Source organism: Grus americana, chromosome 25, assembly GCF_028858705.1.
Source record: "Grus americana isolate bGruAme1 chromosome 25, bGruAme1.mat, whole genome shotgun sequence".
NCBI classification, from domain to species: Eukaryota; Metazoa; Chordata; class Aves; order Gruiformes; family Gruidae; genus Grus; species Grus americana.
The window spans coordinates 427936-444590 of NC_072876.1; the positions used below are offsets into that span (position 1 = coordinate 427936).

At 49.9% G+C, this 16655-nt stretch overlaps 2 protein-coding genes across 2 annotated transcripts in view; one reads left to right on the forward strand and one right to left on the reverse strand.

The window, feature by feature from the left end:
• Window positions 1-3341: 3341 nt before the first annotated feature.
• LOC129196518 (embryonic pepsinogen) lies at window positions 3342-7161 on the forward strand. Its single transcript, XM_054804133.1, has 9 exons — window positions 3342-3397; window positions 3752-3914; window positions 4230-4347; window positions 4842-4960; window positions 5072-5271; window positions 5717-5830; window positions 6327-6471; window positions 6736-6834; window positions 7024-7161. The coding sequence occupies exons 1-9, from the start codon at window positions 3342-3344 to the stop codon at window positions 7159-7161; spliced, it is 1152 nt and encodes a 383-aa protein (XP_054660108.1).
• Window positions 7162-11899: 4738 nt separating this feature from the next.
• KCNA10 (potassium voltage-gated channel subfamily A member 10) overlaps window positions 11900-16655 on the reverse strand; it is a 45933-nt gene continuing 41177 nt past the window's right edge. The window contains exon 2 of the mRNA XM_054804132.1: window positions 11900-13524. Coding sequence (XP_054660107.1) covers window positions 11900-13450 — 1551 coding nt within the window. The 5' untranslated portion in view covers window positions 13451-13524. The remainder of the gene's footprint in view (window positions 13525-16655) is intronic.

A 16655-nucleotide genomic window follows, 5' to 3' on the forward strand; every position in this document is an offset into this window, starting at 1 on the left:
TGGTGGGATCTGAGGGGGTCCGATGGGAGTTGGTGGGGTTTGGTGGGAGTTGGTGGGGTTTGGTGGGGTTTGGTGGGATCTGGTGGGAGTTGATGGGGTTTGGTGGGGGTCTGGTGGGGGCTGGTGGGGTTTGGTGGGGTCTGGTGAGGTCTGGTGGGGTCTGGTGGGAGTTGGTGGGGTTTGGTGGGGTCTGGTGGGGGTAGGTGGGCTTTGGTGGGGTCTGGTGGGGTTTGGTGCTATAGCAGCAGCTGTTTCTCTTTCTAAAGACCCCAAAGGACACCAGATGTATGGCTGTGGCAGACGCTGCATTATCGTGGAGAGTAAAGTAATTGAGATTGGGTGTTTGAGGTTGGGTGAAAGCTTCCCCGCACTTGTTTCTCCCCCAACATGATATTGTAAATTTGGTGAAAATAAAACACTGCAATGACCGGATTAATTTAATTTCATTTTGGGTTTTTTTCCCACATTGGAAATTTTTCTCGTTATTTACAAAAGAATAGTCCTGCAGCAGGGATGCTGCGTCTGCCCAGGCAGGTCAGTTTACAGTGCCCATCGCTTGGCACTGGGGCCATGGCAGAAGGGCTCGGGGGACACCGTGGGTTGCCAAAGAGAAAGGGGTCCCATAGCAATGCAGAGGGCGAAATAAAGTCAGGAAAAAAGCACAGTGTTTCAGAACAGAGTTAAAAAATGTATAGTTTCCTGGTTTAGGTTTCTTTTATTAAGCTGCCTTACTTTGTTAGAGCCTCTGGCCTTCCCACAAGCTTGGAAATGTGCAGAAAGAGTTGGATTTTTTTTTTTTTTGGTTAATTTTTAGACATCTTCCAATGGGAAATATTGCAAATGATTTTCTCCCAGCAGAAATAGCAACAACAAAAAGAAATAAAACAACCAAACAACTTCTTTCCGTCCTCAATTCCCGCTCTGGGGGGACTGCCCAGACCCTGGGGCAGCGCTGCCTGCTGGGAATTACCAAGCTCCTGCTGGCTTTAAACTACAGGAGGTGACAATTTGATGGGAAGTCACTCCATTTTGGCATAAACCTGTAGAGGGACACCCCCATTGCACGAGCAGGAATTCCTTCTTGATTTAAAATTGTAAATTGAAGAAATCCTAAGTAGCCCAGACCGGGGATGTGCAGCCTGAGCGGGTCCCTGCCCTTGCTCCCGTCTCCCGTGCTCTCACTGGGGACGTGTCCGTGCATGGTTTTACCTGCAGTTTAGCAGGAAAAAAAAAAACAAAACAAAACACACTTTTAAGTTGCTTTAAAAGTGCATTTAGGGGAGCAAAACCTAGCAAATCTCCTTTTATATATATATTTACTTTTTTTTTTCATTAGAGGTGGAAATCCCTATGCAGGGGAAAAAAGCACAAGCAGGAAAGCAAAAGCTCATGTCCTTCTGCGGGGACGGGGACGGAAAAGTCAACACAACCTGGTAATCAGGACCATCGGGGGGGGGGGTGTGTGTTTTCCCCCCACCAAGTGCCCCTCTCGTCCTCCCGCACGTGTGATTCCGCACTCGCTGTTTAATGTTCTGGCTCCAAGGTGAACCCTGCCTGGCGGCAGAAGCCTGTATGCTTTCCAAACAGCATCATGCAATTTCCCCCTCAAAGAGTTACGGCAAACCCATCTCCACTTTTACACCGAGTATATATTACTGCTCCCACCCCACATCTCTCTCTGCAGCAACTTGCAGTGCCCCCCCATCTTGACCACAAAGCAGCTTAGCTAACGGCAGGGTGAAGACTGGACTTCATGAGCTTTATCTATTTATATTATGTATTAAATAGATATATTAAAATATATATAATATAAAATTTATATTTATTTTTATTATTTTATTTATTGTTACACCACACATCATATATATAGTATGTTGCATATAATACATTAATGTTATAACAATAATATCATTACTATTATAACTTTATTAGGTATTACATATTATTTACTTTAATTTTCAATATTATTTTATTATTTTTCTTATTTATTCTTATTTATTTATATTGGGTTTTTGGTTTGGAGTGAAGTTTTGTTCCCAAGGTGGTTTCTGTGCTTGGTCCCAATGGCTTTCCTCATTTCAAATTCATCTTGACCTCATGTCAGACCAAACCGGGACGCACCTTGATGCCTTTTTGGCCTCCATAGCCCAGCCCCAGCCCCTTCCCACTCCTGTAAAGATCAGCGAGACAATTTCAGTTGGTTCCTTTCCCTGTGCTAAAAAAAAAAAAAAATCATTATTAATTCTCGCTTTACTCCATTACAAGAACCAACCCCATCGCAGAAACCCACCGTCCCCGCCCCCGCAGCGGAGGGGACCGCTCTGGCCGTGTGGGGATGGAGTGGCTCTGCCCACAGCATCCTTCCTAAATAGCGGCAACGCCAGTAAGAAATTCAAGTAATAAAGACAACAAAATGGATCCGTTGGCTTTTCCACACAGTTGTCAGAGACACCCGGTCTCCTGCCGCGATACCAGCAGCTGCCACCAAGTTTTGGGGTCCGTGGGGGGGTGTAGTGGCTTGGGACACGCTGCTCAAGTAAAAGCAGCACTGAGTTGGATCCTAATCCGGCGCCTCGCAGCATCGCCCCATGTCCTTTGCCTGCTGCTCTCCTCTTTGCAAACTGCAAAAGGTGTGCTGATGCCCGGAGCCGTTATCGCTGCGGGTGGTACTGAGGCATTCGTTAGGAGTTTTAATCCTGTTTTAATGGTCCCCATATCGCTGGGCAAACCACACCGAGAGGGGTCAGCGTGCTGCAGGGTCACCTTTCCCGCAGCCTGTTTGCATCCCACTTTACTAATTGGTTTTTGCAGATAACGGCGGGCACCAGAGGGTCAAAACGTGCGCAAACCCCTTGTGCCCACCTCCCTGGGGTGTACGCGCATGTTGGCACCCAACGGGGCCCCCCCTTCCCATCCCAACTGGGGGACAAATCGGGGGGAGGTGGGGGTGGTACACCACCCACTGCTGCTTGCAATGGCTTTGGATGCCAAAATGAAAAGCCAGAATGATGCTCCCAGTCAGTGCCTGGTCGTGATGAAGGATCTGGGGTGCTAAAGGATGGAGGGTTTGGAGCGGGGGGTCCAGGCTGGAGCATGAGGGTCCAGGGTAAGGTGTCATGGTCAGCGTGGTGTGATCGCGTGTCCCCCCCCACCTTGCTGGGTGACGTATTGAGGTCAGCCGATGTTTGCCGTGTCCTTCGGTCCCTGGGTGTCACCTGCCTTGGCCGGGTGCCTGCCGGGGAGGATGGGGCAGCAGCGGTCCCGGCTCCTCTTGGCACTGCAGGTGGGGTGCGCAGGGGCTATATAACCAGCTGGGCGTTTGCCCTGGCAGCCCCGACACAATGCGGTTCCTCGTGCTTCTCTGCGCTGCCTCTGCCCTCTCCCAGGGCATCACCAAGTAAGTCACTCCAGCATCGCTCTCACTCGCCATCTGAGTTGATGTGAAAGGGGAAAAAATTCACACTCAGAGCCTTTTAATGGCTTTGGGAAGCGGAGGTGAAGTCTGAGGCTTGGGAAAGCTGCTCCAGGGGTGCAGAGGAGGTGGCGGCACCTCTGTGTGTGTGTGTGTGTGTGTGTGTGTGTGGTTTCTAGAGGTGCTTTGGGGTTTTTCAGAAATCCCCCTGACTCAGTGTTTTGGGGGGGGGTCTGCTGTGCTTCTGCTGTTGGATTAGCACGAATATTGAAGGTGTCAACACTGGCTGCAGGCAGCAAAATCCCGTCTAACTTATCTTTTCCTTGGTGCTTGCACCAGGCTGCCCTTGGAAAGGGGTAAGAAGCTGAGAGAGGTCCTCAGGGAGAAGGGTTTGCTGCACCACTTCTTCCAGCATCACCACTATGACATCGGCACCAAATTCCCACATGCTTTTCCCAATGGAACTGAAGTGGCCACCGAGCCCCTGCTGAACACCCTTGACGTGAGTGTTGGCTTTGATCCCCAGTGGCGCAGCCCCAGGGTGGTTTGTGGGATGCCCATCCCCCTGTTTGTGCTGTGCATGGGCCAAACCCGAACCCTTTTACCCCAAACAAAGCCTTCAGGTCACATTCTTTGCCCCTTTCTGTCCATGCTGGTGGCCCTGGACAGAGCCAGGACACTGAAATGTGCCCCCCAGCAGCTCTGCTAGAAGCAGAGTGTCCCCCCATGAAGAAGGAGACCACAAAGGCTGCAAGCCCAGGGAAGCTCCAGGTTTGGTCATGCCTTAAAAGCAACTCTTGGTCCTGCTGCCCCGCAGATGGAGTACTACGGGACCATCTCCATTGGCACCCCACTGCAGAACTTCACTGTGGTCTTCGACACTGGCTCCTCCAACCTCTGGGTTCCCTCCATCTCCTGCACCAGCCTGGCTTGCCGTAAGTAGGGGCAGGCAAGGCTCCCCATTTTGGCAGAGCTGGCTCCAGCAGAATGTCCTGGGCTTGTAACTGCATGATAAAGCCCAAAGATTGGGGTGACATTGCCAGGAGACTGGGGGCCACCTAGACAGTGCAATGAGCAGACCCTGGGGGGTGGGGGTGGGTCCATAGCATCTGTGAAATGCACTGGAGAGATGAGTATTTGGGGTGTAGGACCTCCTCAGTGCTGTACTCCACAGGGTGATGTGCTCAGTGCCTCTGTGCCTCAGTTTCTCCATCTGTCCAAAGGGCATGATGGGATTTCCTGTGGATCCCTGGTTGCTGGAGGAGGGGCAGGGATGTACAGCAAATGCTCACAGCTAAATTGTTCCTGAAAGCAGGGTAATAAATGGCGGGTCTAAACAGCAATTCAGCAGGGTTCCTCCTCCCACGCTTCCTGTATGGCTCAGCCTTGCTGAAAGTCTTCATTTCTGATTTTCCCACTTACTTTCTAGAAAGCCATCAGATGTTTAACCCGTCACAGTCCTCCACCTACAAAAGCACAGGGCAGAACTTGTCTATTCAGTATGGCACCGGCGACATGGAGGGCATCGTGGGCTCTGACACTGTCACTGTGAGTGTCATGATGGCGTTTCCAGTGGGGGTCCTTTGTGCCTTCTCCACCTGATTAACATCAATATTGCAGTGCCTGATCCAGATCTTACGGCATCCTCCCTGTCCCTAGGTTGCATCTCTGGTGGACACCAATCAGCTCTTCGGCTTAAGCACCACTGAGCCCGGCCAATTCTTTGTCCATGTCAAATTTGATGGGATCCTGGGCTTGGGCTACCCAAATCTGGCTGCTGATGGGATCACACCGGTCTTCGATAACATGGTGAATGAGAGTTTGCTGGAGGAGAACCTCTTTTCAGTCTATCTGTCCCGGTAAGCCATGTGGGTCTCAAGGGCCGGGGAAGGTAGCAGATGCATCTCATGCACATCATTGCATTGTCTGGTGGCTCCAGCTCCTCTGCTGTCACTGCTGCCGTCTGGCTGTTGTCTCTGTCATGACGTGCAAAGGCTGGGGGGCTCGTAGCAGGTGGCCACCAGACTCATTGGGGAGCTTATGACTTGCAGGGAAACCTCTCTAGTTTCCAGCTACATGCTTCCACCATGGCTCCCTTTTCCCCTTTTTCTGGGTCCGAAGACCTGGCACACACTGCTGTTGTACCACTGCCTTGCTGATGCTCTGTATTGAGGAGAGCAGATGCGACCATGGCATCACAAGCAGCATCTCGCCCCACGGGACATGCAGCCCTGCTGTTTTAAGCTACCTGTGCTGAAGCCACATGGCAAACCCTTCACTGTTCTTCTTTTCTGCATCATCCAGCGAGATGACAGGGAGCATGGTCATCTTTGGGGGAATCGATGAATCTTATTTCACTGGCTCCATCAACTGGATCTCCATCTCTTACCAAGGTTACTGGCAGATCTCCATGGACAGGTAATGAAACAGCTCTGCTGATCTATGTTCACTTCTAACCATTGTTTCTGAGGCCTGAGGCCCATCAACATCAGATGCTTTCCACAGCTGTGGGATGCAGAAGGTCAAGGGGCCAAAATCCATAGTACTGTAGTAATTGCCACCCAAAATGGGGATGCCTTGTGCCTGAGACACAGCCCTATTCTTCTCTTACACAAAGCCTGTGCTCTTGGGGATGCCTCTGGTGATGAGTAGAGCAAAACTATGGTCCAAAACCTACTTTTGTTGGGCTGGGTTGGGTCCCAGCTGCTGGGCTGTGTTTGGTGCCTCAGTCCCCATTTGTGCAACGGGGCTGCGACAGCAGCCAGTGTTGCAAACCCCAGGAAGCAAAAAGCTCAAGGGCAGGGAAGCACCAGCACTTTGCATACCCAGCTTTAACTCTTATAAAAGAAGTTTGAAAGCACCGCTAAGATCCAGCTGGTTATTTAATGGCCCCACGCTTTGTCTGTCCCCCCAGCATCATTGTGAACAGCCAGGAGATAGCATGCAGTGGCGGCTGCCAAGCCATCATCGACACTGGCACTTCCCTCGTGGCTGGGCCACCTTCCGGCATTAGTAACATCCAGAGCGCAGTCGGGGCCAGGCATGACGTGTATGGAGAGGTAAGAGCATCCACGGCTTGCTCTGCTCGCCCTGGAGGCAGCCTGGCACTGCCGAGCCCAGTGCCAAGCCTGCTTCCATGCACAGGAAAACCGCGTCTCTGCTCATGGCAAAGCAGCCCTGCTGCTCTGATACCTCCAATGGAGATCACCATGAGACACTCCCAGTCTGTAGTTCATGCCGGTGAAATCAAAATCCTTCACTTCTTTTTGCCCTGCGAACATGTTGCTTCTTACCTAAGAGCCTCTTTCCTCTGCCATCTGCAGTACAACGTGAACTGCAGCTCCATTTCTGCCATGCCTGATGTCATCTTTGTCATCGATGGGGTTCAGTATCCTGTGTCCGCCTTGGCTTACACTGAGCAGGTAAGGGGGAACCAGGTGGTCCTGGTTTCAGGAGCCTTTCTCAAGGTCCTTCTACTTTCTCCAATGGTTCTGGTCACCTTGGCTTCTCCCACTCCCACGGGAGACAGGGGATGGATGGCCATGGGCCTCCAGAGCAATGTAAGAAAAGATACTAGCCCACATTTACCCCTTTTGTCTCTTCATGCTCAGAACGACCAAGGACCTTGCATCAGCAGCTTCCAGAACACCTCTGGGGACCTCTGGATCTTGGGAGACGTCTTCATCAGGGTGTACTACAGCATCTTTGACCGGGCCAACAACCGCGTTGGACTGGCCAAGGCTATTTAGATCCACTGCAATGCCAGTGGTGCTGTGGTTTCAGCACACAATCAGACCACAACCATGGTTTTGGTGTAGCAAGAGATCCCCAAGGAATCTCTCGCTCACACACAAATAAAGTGTTGATGATTCAGTGTTGGCGGCTGCACATTTATTTATAATGAAATGGCAGGAATTAGGAAGGAGCTGGCATACACTTGCTGCTTTGTGGTGGCTATGGAGCATTTGGTCAATGCAACAAGACTTGGGCCTTTGGGAGCTGCGGCTGTGGCCTGCAGGGGCTGAGGGGTGGTTCTCTAGAAAATCAAGACTGGCTTTTGTCTTGGGGCTACATCAAGTGGGCAGTTCTGGAACCCTCAAATTTCCACCCAGGGAGAATGAACTCACCATCCCAGACTCACAATCATGTCCCACCAGGAGCTCATCCATTAACACTCCATCCCCGGGCTCAAGGTTTGTCTCTGTGTCCCCTACATTGTCTCCAATAGCCCAATGACATCTCGAGGCAGTGAATCCCCCAGGATGGTGCGGCTCGGCTGGAGATTTCCCTTGGGTCACCCAAGAGAGCAGGGCAGGAGACAGCTCTCAACCAATGCATGCCCTTCCATCATGAGGCTTTTTGAGAAGCACATCCACAACTGCACATGTGTAGAGGTCATGTCTTAATTCAGTTTCCGTAGTTTAGCGGAATCCACTTAGTTGTTTCGCCATAAAGAATCTCAATTTAATGCCCTTTTCCCAATAATGAACCAGCGTGTGCTCTGAGATGGTAACCAAGAGCCTGGAAACACCAGGTAGTCCTCAGTTACAGTCTTTACTACTGTGCAAAGCATCCATCAAAATCTAATGTGTTTATTTTATGATCATGGTCAGGACTGTTCCTTCTCCAATTTTGTTTCTTTTCTTTAAAGCAGCAGTTCCCATTTTTGAAAAGGAAATTACCTCCATCCATATAAAACCCTATTAAAAATGGAGGCTGCCTCTTTCCTCCTGAGCAGCTACAGTGAAAACGCTCAGCAGGCAGCCAGGAGACAGATCCAAGAGATCCTGCTGCTTCTTCATTTCTACTGTGCTCAGGGATAAGGGGCTATTAATATTGATAAATGAGGCTCCATCACCAGCGGGCCCTGGAGATTCCTTTACCTGATGGGAACAGGGATGTGGAGGGAGAGATCCAGGTGATCGGGGTTGGAAATGAATTTTTCTCTCCTCTCACCATGCAAAAGTTGCCCTCTCTTTGAGCTGACCACAAAGGAGTTTATGATGTGGGATGGTGGAAATGTGATTTATGCCCCCCTCAGCTCCCTGAGCTCACACAGCCCTGGGTCACCAAGCCCCAGCGGGTGGGAATCCCTTGTGCCCAAGAGGGATCTAATCCCAGAGTTTGGGCAGATGGGGCTTTACCTCAGCTCCATCACAGGAATTTTCTCATTGTTATGAGCAACAAGAAATCAGCCTGATGCAGTGGGAACTGTGGCTCTGAGGATCTGCAACCCATGGACCAGCCCCTGCCAGCATGGACAAGACCCAGGAGGAACACCCAGGGGCTGTAGCTATGCTTCTGATGAGTGGGATGGGTGAGGGAGGCCATGTCCTTGTCCTGAGCAGGACCAACAGCCCAAATGCTGTGGCAGGAGGCAGATCCTAAACCTTTCTGGCATGGATATTCTGCACCGGTGCCAAGAGTCCCCAGCAATGGGCTTCCTCCACCCAAGCATCCCCCCATGGCCAAAGCATCCCTTTCCATATCCATGTTCACACATGCAATAAAGAAATAAACCAGTGAAAAGCTTCCAAGCATGAATTAGAGAGGGGGGAAACACATGACAGTACTGTCTACATCCAGGGAAATGTCTATCCTGGAGTGCCATCTCGTGGCTGCGGTGCCAGAACTGTACTCCTGTGCATCAGGATGTTCCAGGACTTGCTTGGAAATTTCAGCTCAAAGGAGGAGGCAGATGATTCTAGCTGACAAATATTTCACATGTGGCCACAGGTTCCAACTTGGTCCGGGGATAAAAAGCAGCCAGGACAGCTTTCTGATAAAGCAAAGAGGTTTCTTGTCTTCTTTTTAGCCTTTTCTGTGGCAGTACAAAATTTCAAGTGGGAATTCAGCCTGCATGCTAGAGGACATGACAGATTGGCTCATTAAGGCTTGACTCAAGAATGGTACAGTTAATAAGAGCCTCTTATGGATTTCACTGAGCTTTGAGCTTTAGGCTTGTATTTGGGAAAGTACTAAGTTGCAAATTGTACGGGAAAATGGGTTTTCTGGCAGGTTTTTATCAAGCACCAGCTGAGTGTTGACACTGGGTATTCATGGCCTGGTTTTCCTCCTCTTCCCTTTAGGATAAATCGGAAATAAGCTATTGTGTCTGGAGAGGTTTAATGCCTCTGACCCCATCCTCATAGCATAAATCAGGGAATCCCCTCGGACCTGGCCTCCTGCAATGGACGGTGCAAGGCAAGGTGCTGGGGAAATCCCTGCAGAGTTTGTCCTCAGCTCACAGATCTGGAGATCTAGAATGTCCCATGTCTCAACCTCCCCCACACAATTCCCAGCTGGGGACCAGCTCCTGTAGAGCAGCACAAAGTCAAGAACAAAAAGTTGAGTCCAAATAAAAAATATTATTTTCTGCATGTAGACGTTGAAGCATCTATTCTTTTATTTGAGAATAAAGTTTACAAGTTAATAAGAATCAGGTTGTTCACCCTTCCATCCTTCCATCCATCCATCCATCCATCCCAGCACCATTTAGGTCCCTGTTTGCTAAGGGAGCAGGAGCAGAGAAGATGTGCCCATAGTGAGCAGGCTGAATAATTCCCAACCCAAACTTTTTCATCAGAGTTTCTTGTGGTGACTTCCCAAGGAATAAACACCAAAAGTGCTTCAGCTTTGACAGGTTGGGAGTGAAGTTTGGGGAGAGGAGCATTAAAAAAATAAAAGAATATTAAAAGTTCATGCTTTCAAGAAGAAAAGGAGAAATAACCTGCTATGAAATAAAAATAGTGATATGGCAGAGTGGCTGGGGGGAATGGAGGGGTGAATGGAGAGGAGCTGGGGATGTCTCAGGGTGCTGCTTTCCAGCTGTGCCCAGCTGTGCCTCCTCCAGCCATCCCCACAGACGATGAGAACTTGAACACAGTGGGAAGGAGACTAAATAGCTCTCACAGCTCCTCCTCCTGTCTGGGATGATGATCTGGGGGTTACGAGGGATGGGGTGAGGAAGAAGATGGTGGAGGGATGGGGAAAAAAACATGGAGAACAGGCGAAAAGGGGGATTTGTCCCAGAGGGAAAAACCTCTCCTGAAGGAATTGTGCTGGTTGTGTTCCAGATCCATCTCCCTGGAGTGCAGAAGACCTCATTGCAGAAAGACAGTCCACAAAAAAACCCCAAAACCAAAATAACAACCCCTCAGGCCAGAGCCAGCACAAGCTCTGCAGCAGAGCTGGTGGGATGCAGGATTTCTGCCCCTGGGAAAATCCCAGCACACCCAAACTCACATTTTTCCATCAGACCAGGAATAAAAAAAATAATCCATCTTTCACCGTTCCTTTCTGAATGAAATTGCAAACCAGAGATGCTGGCATGTTGCGTAATGATCGTGTCAAACCTTTAGGAGATGAGACATCAAGTATAACAGATGTGGGATATAAAAGCGGATGTGTAGACACTGCATGGGAAACTGTGATTTTAACGTAGGCAGAAACATCAAAAAAATCCAAGTGAAACAGTGAAGTTGGAACAAAATGTTTTTGTCGGAAGAAATCCTGCTGGCATTAGAGAGAACGGCAAAATGATCTGTTGCTGGTTTCTCCCATCAAAAGTGCCGACAGAAATGTACATGTTTTAGAAAACCAGAAGTGCCTTTTTACAATACGAAGCCGAGCCGTCAGGAAACTTCTTGTTACTCTGTGCCCCATTTGCAGCAACAGAAGGGACAATAAAAGCTACAAGGTCACAGTGGCTCGTCCCCAAGGGTGTTTGCACACCAGATAACCCCTGAGTCGACCATTTGCTGCAGGAGCAATCCCCTTCCCTCTCTCAGAGCTGTTTTCCATCAGGAAACCCCAGTTTTGAGCCATGGTGCCCTGGACCTTTTTTGGTGGCCATGCCACCATGACAGGTCACCATCCCTCTTCTAATCTCCCCACCCAATAGCTTGGTCCCATCCATCTCTGCCCACCCTGGTCTGCCAACAAAATTATTTAGGTAGGCAGAACAGGGAACTCATCCAGCTAAAAATATAACATTAAATTTTTTTTTTCCCAGCTTATTTTTCAGTCCCAGATCTGGGAATTGGTGAGACCCCCAGGTCCTGAGTGGTGGGTGGGGAGCAACTATTTAAAATGGCTTAAGAAAAACAGGGAGCTGGACCCATCTTCATCCCTGGACAGTTGGGTACCACTGAGCAAAGCATTTCATGTCATTTTGCACATTTTTTCCCCTCTGGTAAATGGAGGAAACCTCTGTATATGGGGAACTCTGCTCTGACACCATGGACAGAGAAGATAAATGTCAAGCAGATGAGCATCAAATAATAAAAACCAGACTGATGGGTAGGGAAGAGAGATAAGAAAGATGGTATTTATTTGAATAGCCACAGGAAATTAGAGATTGAAAAATGTCTAGAAAAAAAAAAAAAGCTGCAGCACATTTGGTTTAAAAAAAAAAAAAATCACAGCGTGCAGATGTTTTATACCTTATCCAGCCAATCCCACCTGAGAGTGCCCAGTCCTCGACCATCATTTTTTGGCCTTGTCTCGAGGGTAACCCCCATTGGTCTTATTGAGCGACTCCATGCTGCCGTTTCCCGTCACCACACTGGTGAGTATTCGCTCCACCTCCCCGGGCAGAATTTGCTTCTCCTCGTTCTCTGTCTCCCTGTGGTAGAAATAGTTGAAGTTTGAGACGATGACGGGGACGGGCAGTGCAATGGTCAATACCCCTGCAATGGCACACAGAGTCCCCACAATCTTTCCACCCAAGGTGGTGGGACACATGTCTCCATAGCCAACGGTTGTCATCGTGACCACGGCCCACCAGAAGCCATCAGGGATGCTGGAGAAATGGGACTGCGGCTCATCCACTTCTGCAAAGTAGACGGCGCTGGAGAAGAGGATGACGCCAATGAAGAGGAAGAAGATGAGCAAGCCCAGCTCCCGCATGCTGGCCTTGAGGGTCTGCCCCAGGATCTGCAGCCCCTTGGAGTGCCGGGAGAGCTTGAAGATGCGGAAGACCCTGACCAGTCGGATGATCCGCAGGATGGCCAAGGACATGTTCTGCTGCCCGTTGAGTTCGCTCTGCTGGATCAGCTCGGTGGTGAGTGTCACGAAGTAGGGGATGATGGACACAATGTCAATAATGTTCATGATGTTCCTGAAGAACTCGGTCTTGCTGGGACACACGATGAACCGGACAAACAGCTCGAAGGAGAACCAGATGATGCAAGCTGTCTCTATGACGAAGAAAGGGTCCGTGAAGGTGCTGTGGGTCAGCAAGGTGTCTGTCAGATTCTTAGAAAGCTCCTGGGTGGACTTAAACTCCCGTTCCTCCCTGAACTCCGGCAGGGTCTCCATGCAGAAGATGATGATAGAGATGACAATGACCAGGACAGAAACCAAAGCTACACCCCTGGCTGCACTGGAGCTTTCAGGGTACTCGAAGAGCAGCCAGAATTGCCTGTGAAAGTCATTGGTTGGTAAGAGGGTCTCAGGGTCCTTAATGAACCCTTCATCCTCCCTGAACTGGTCCATGGCTTCATCACCTAGCTCGTAGAAGGTGATTTCATCAGCAAAAACGTCGATGGGGACGTTGGCCGGGCGCCGTATTTTCCCACCGGACTGGTAATAGTACAGGATCCCATCAAAACTGGGCCTGTTCCTATCGAAGAAATATTCATTCCTCATGGAGTCAAAGTAACGCATCCTCTTTTCTGGGTCCCCAAGCAAGGTCTCAGGGAACTGGTTGAGGGTCTTGAGCCGCGTCTCAAACCTCAGCCCAGCGATGTTGATGATGACTCGTTGGTCACCCTCATCCATGCCCACCCTCTCCCCCACCAGGTGCTCACTGAACTCGGCGGAGAACCTGGAGAAAATTGTCTCATTGTTGGCATTTTCGCTGTTGATGAGGATTCTCAAGTTGGAGAGGAGGTTGGTGCAGCTGGGATGGCCTTTCCGTGACTGGCTGGCAGGGCTGAGGTCGTTTGAATAACAGGGATCCTCCACGATCTGATCAGCGTTGTCAAAACTGACTAGTGCCACCTCCATCTCCTTCCAACTGGACACGTCCATCATACACTAATCAGATTAGCAGCATAAATCCCCAGGTCGGATGCCGGCAGCTTGCGTATTTCCCACGCTATGAGAATCTGCAAGTGAATGGACAGGGAGACAGAGCTGAATTGTGCATATGTATCGCTTAGCTCAACTGAAGAGAATAAAACAAATCTGAGGTCAGAAAACCCTGTATTTTTTCATGCAAACATGAATTTCATTGTCTGGCAAAAGCCTTATACTTCCAGCAAGTCATTCATCTCCAGGTTCTGCAAGCCCTTTTGGCATGGCTTCATTATCATCATTAAACCTCCCAACACCATTTACAGCACCCAAGGATAAAAGGTCAGGCAGTAGCAGAGGATGAAGGTAAACCCAGGTGTCCCACCCATCCTTTCCCCAGCGATCCCAGCCCTGCAGAGCAAGGGGTCATTTCAGAGATTTCCAGATGTGGGTCCAGAGTTTGGAGCAGGATTTGGAGGTATTAGACAAGGGTATCCTGGCTAGCAGCAGCCCTTGCTACAGCTGGAAGAAGCATTGGGTCAAATCCCAGGAGGTCCTGGGCACATTGCAGCTGGTTCAACTGGCGTTTGGAAAGCAGTTCCCAAACTGGGGCCACACTGGGATTTAGGGAGTGCAGCCCAGGAGGAAGGCAGGTCAGGAGGAGAAGGACATGTCCACCAGCCTTGGAGAACTCCTTTGCTCTGCATGAAGAGGGGGATGAACTGGGACCCCTTGTCTTGATCCAGACTTTGGGGCGGGCAGTGGACGAGGTGACATCCTTGAGAGCTCTCCTAGGCTTCCTTCATGATGGACCTGATGTTCCCAGGCACAGGAAGAAGATGAGGACCAAACACTCAGGTCACTCAGAGAGGCTGGAGAGCATCTTTCAGGCCATGGGGTAGATTTTTTCCCAGAGTGGCTCTGTCAGGTGCTCAGCAACAGACTCCATGTCCCCAGAATAATCCTGGGTGCACATCTCCCCAACATGCTGCTGCTGTTGTACTGAACTCGGAGGCAAAGTCAAAGAGGAGCCCAGGGACCAGGCCAAGTTATGGAGCCAGGAAATTACCTGTCCTGCCTCAGGGAGAAGCACAAACAGATATTAGAGGTTAACAGGGAATGGTTCTGGGGAGATTTGCCCAAAAATGCATTTTCCAAATAAATTCAGCCTCCTGATTTATTTCCCCTCCAGCTCTTTCCCCCACAGAAATGTTTTCCGGACATGAGAAACCACAGAAGGACACACAGAGCTGCTCTGTGCGACCGCTAATCACCAAGGGCACGCTGGCTTTCTTACCCAGCGAAGTTCAGAGAGATGGAGCGAAAATACCCAAATGCTCTCAACTGCCAAGAATAGCAATGCAATTTAGGCCATGTCTGCACAGAGCAGCTGTGGCGCTGGGGCTGGTCCTGTGATGGAGATGCTCTCCACCGCAAGCTTTGCTTTGTGGAACCAGATGCTGGGAAGGGATCCATCCTGTCCATGGGGACCGAGCTGCACCTCAACATCCCTATATAACTGGAGCGTTCTGGGGCTCTGAAGTTCTTCCTCCCCTGTTCCCCAGAAGCCAGCCCACCCATCCATGCTGATGCACTACTGGTGAAGTTGGGTAGGGGTAGGACAAACCAGAAATCAAAATCTGTTGCAGAAGTAGATGTCAACATCCCTGCTTGCTACAGATCCTCCCTCTTCTGCTCTCAGCATTACAACCCTGAAAGTAAAACTTCATACCCGAGCTAGCATCCATATCCCAGATGAGGGCTCAACCTCAGCAGTATCATGACATTCTGGATCTGGGGACAAGTCCCACAATTTATCATTAACTTAAAAATCATGTTTCTTTGCTTAAAAAAAAAAAAAGCCATGGAGTATGGCTGTTCTTTCATCCATCTCTGCTTCTGGCTGATTTTGTACCAATTTTCCCACTTGGGGACATGTAGAGAGGAGCATTCAGGGCAATGGGGCAGAAATGATTCCTGAAGGAAGCGGCACCAGCTCAGTTTTGTCCCCAAAAGCAACCTGTTGCAAAGCTGAGGAACCCAAATGACTCCAAACCCAAGTCCTCTCCAGCCCTAGCAACGGACACGTCCTGCTCTGGTGTGCCCAAGGCACAGCAGCTCTCCATGGGGCTGGATTCAGCTCAGGCTTGACGTTTCTTCCACTGAAAAGCTGTTGCGGGTAGAGCGAGATGTCACATCGGGGCAATGGGGGGGTGCAGAAAGTGCAACACAACCTCTGTGGGGAGGCGGCAACCGAGAGCTGCAGATAACCCACCCCTCAGTGCCCGTGTAGCATCAGGAGGAAGGCAAAGGGATACTGCGATAAGCCCAGCCCAAACAAAGCTCTTTTGAATCTTCCAAGGGAAAAATAAGCATTAAAGACAAAAGGAAAAGCAGCACATGTCTTTCCCTTTTCGTGTTCTTATTTTTTCTTCATACAAAACACCAGAGATTATTTGTAAGTCAGAAAAAAAATAAATAAAATCAGTTTCAATCAGGAGAGTGAGAACGTTTAGTGTTCAGCTGGAGGGGTGAGCTGACCTGACCCACCACACACCCTATCACACCTCGGTCCTGGTGGGAGAGCCCAGAGGGGACCATGTGCCCGGGAGCCTCTCTAGACAGTGGAGCAAACTTGGAGCAGCTACAGCTGACCATGCAAGTGCATCCTAAGTCAGCGCCGTGAGATGATCTGGGTATTTTAAGCATTAAGTGTGCTTAACTCTTAATACTGCACGCTGGCACTGTGGGCAAGAAAATTCCCCAGTCCTTGCTTGGTAGGACAGCTTCAACCCGAGACATTTGGTCACAGAAGAAATTGTGTTATCTTGAAACCTGGCTCTGCTCTGGAGCCTCCGTGCACATCAAACTAAGTCCCCCCCCCCCCCAGCATCATCCTCCATGGGGAAACTGAGGCACAGAGCTGTGTAGGGACAATTTGCACATCATAGTCATGATTGAGAGTGGAAAGTTGTGCTCATCCTCTCTGTTGGGCCATGGAAAGGTGGTTTTTTAGCTCCATTTCAAGCCCTCGGGGCAGCTGCTTAAGGGAGGCAGGGCTCTGACTTTCCTTTTCTTGCCTTCAAAGCCCCAAAACATGCTGGCGTCTGCCCTGTGTCCATCACCAGAGATAGGTGCCCCACCTGTCCCCAAACCCGAGACCACCCACCTGTCTCATTTTTAATTTAGACTGAAATTAATGGTGCTGCTCAAAGCCTCAAAG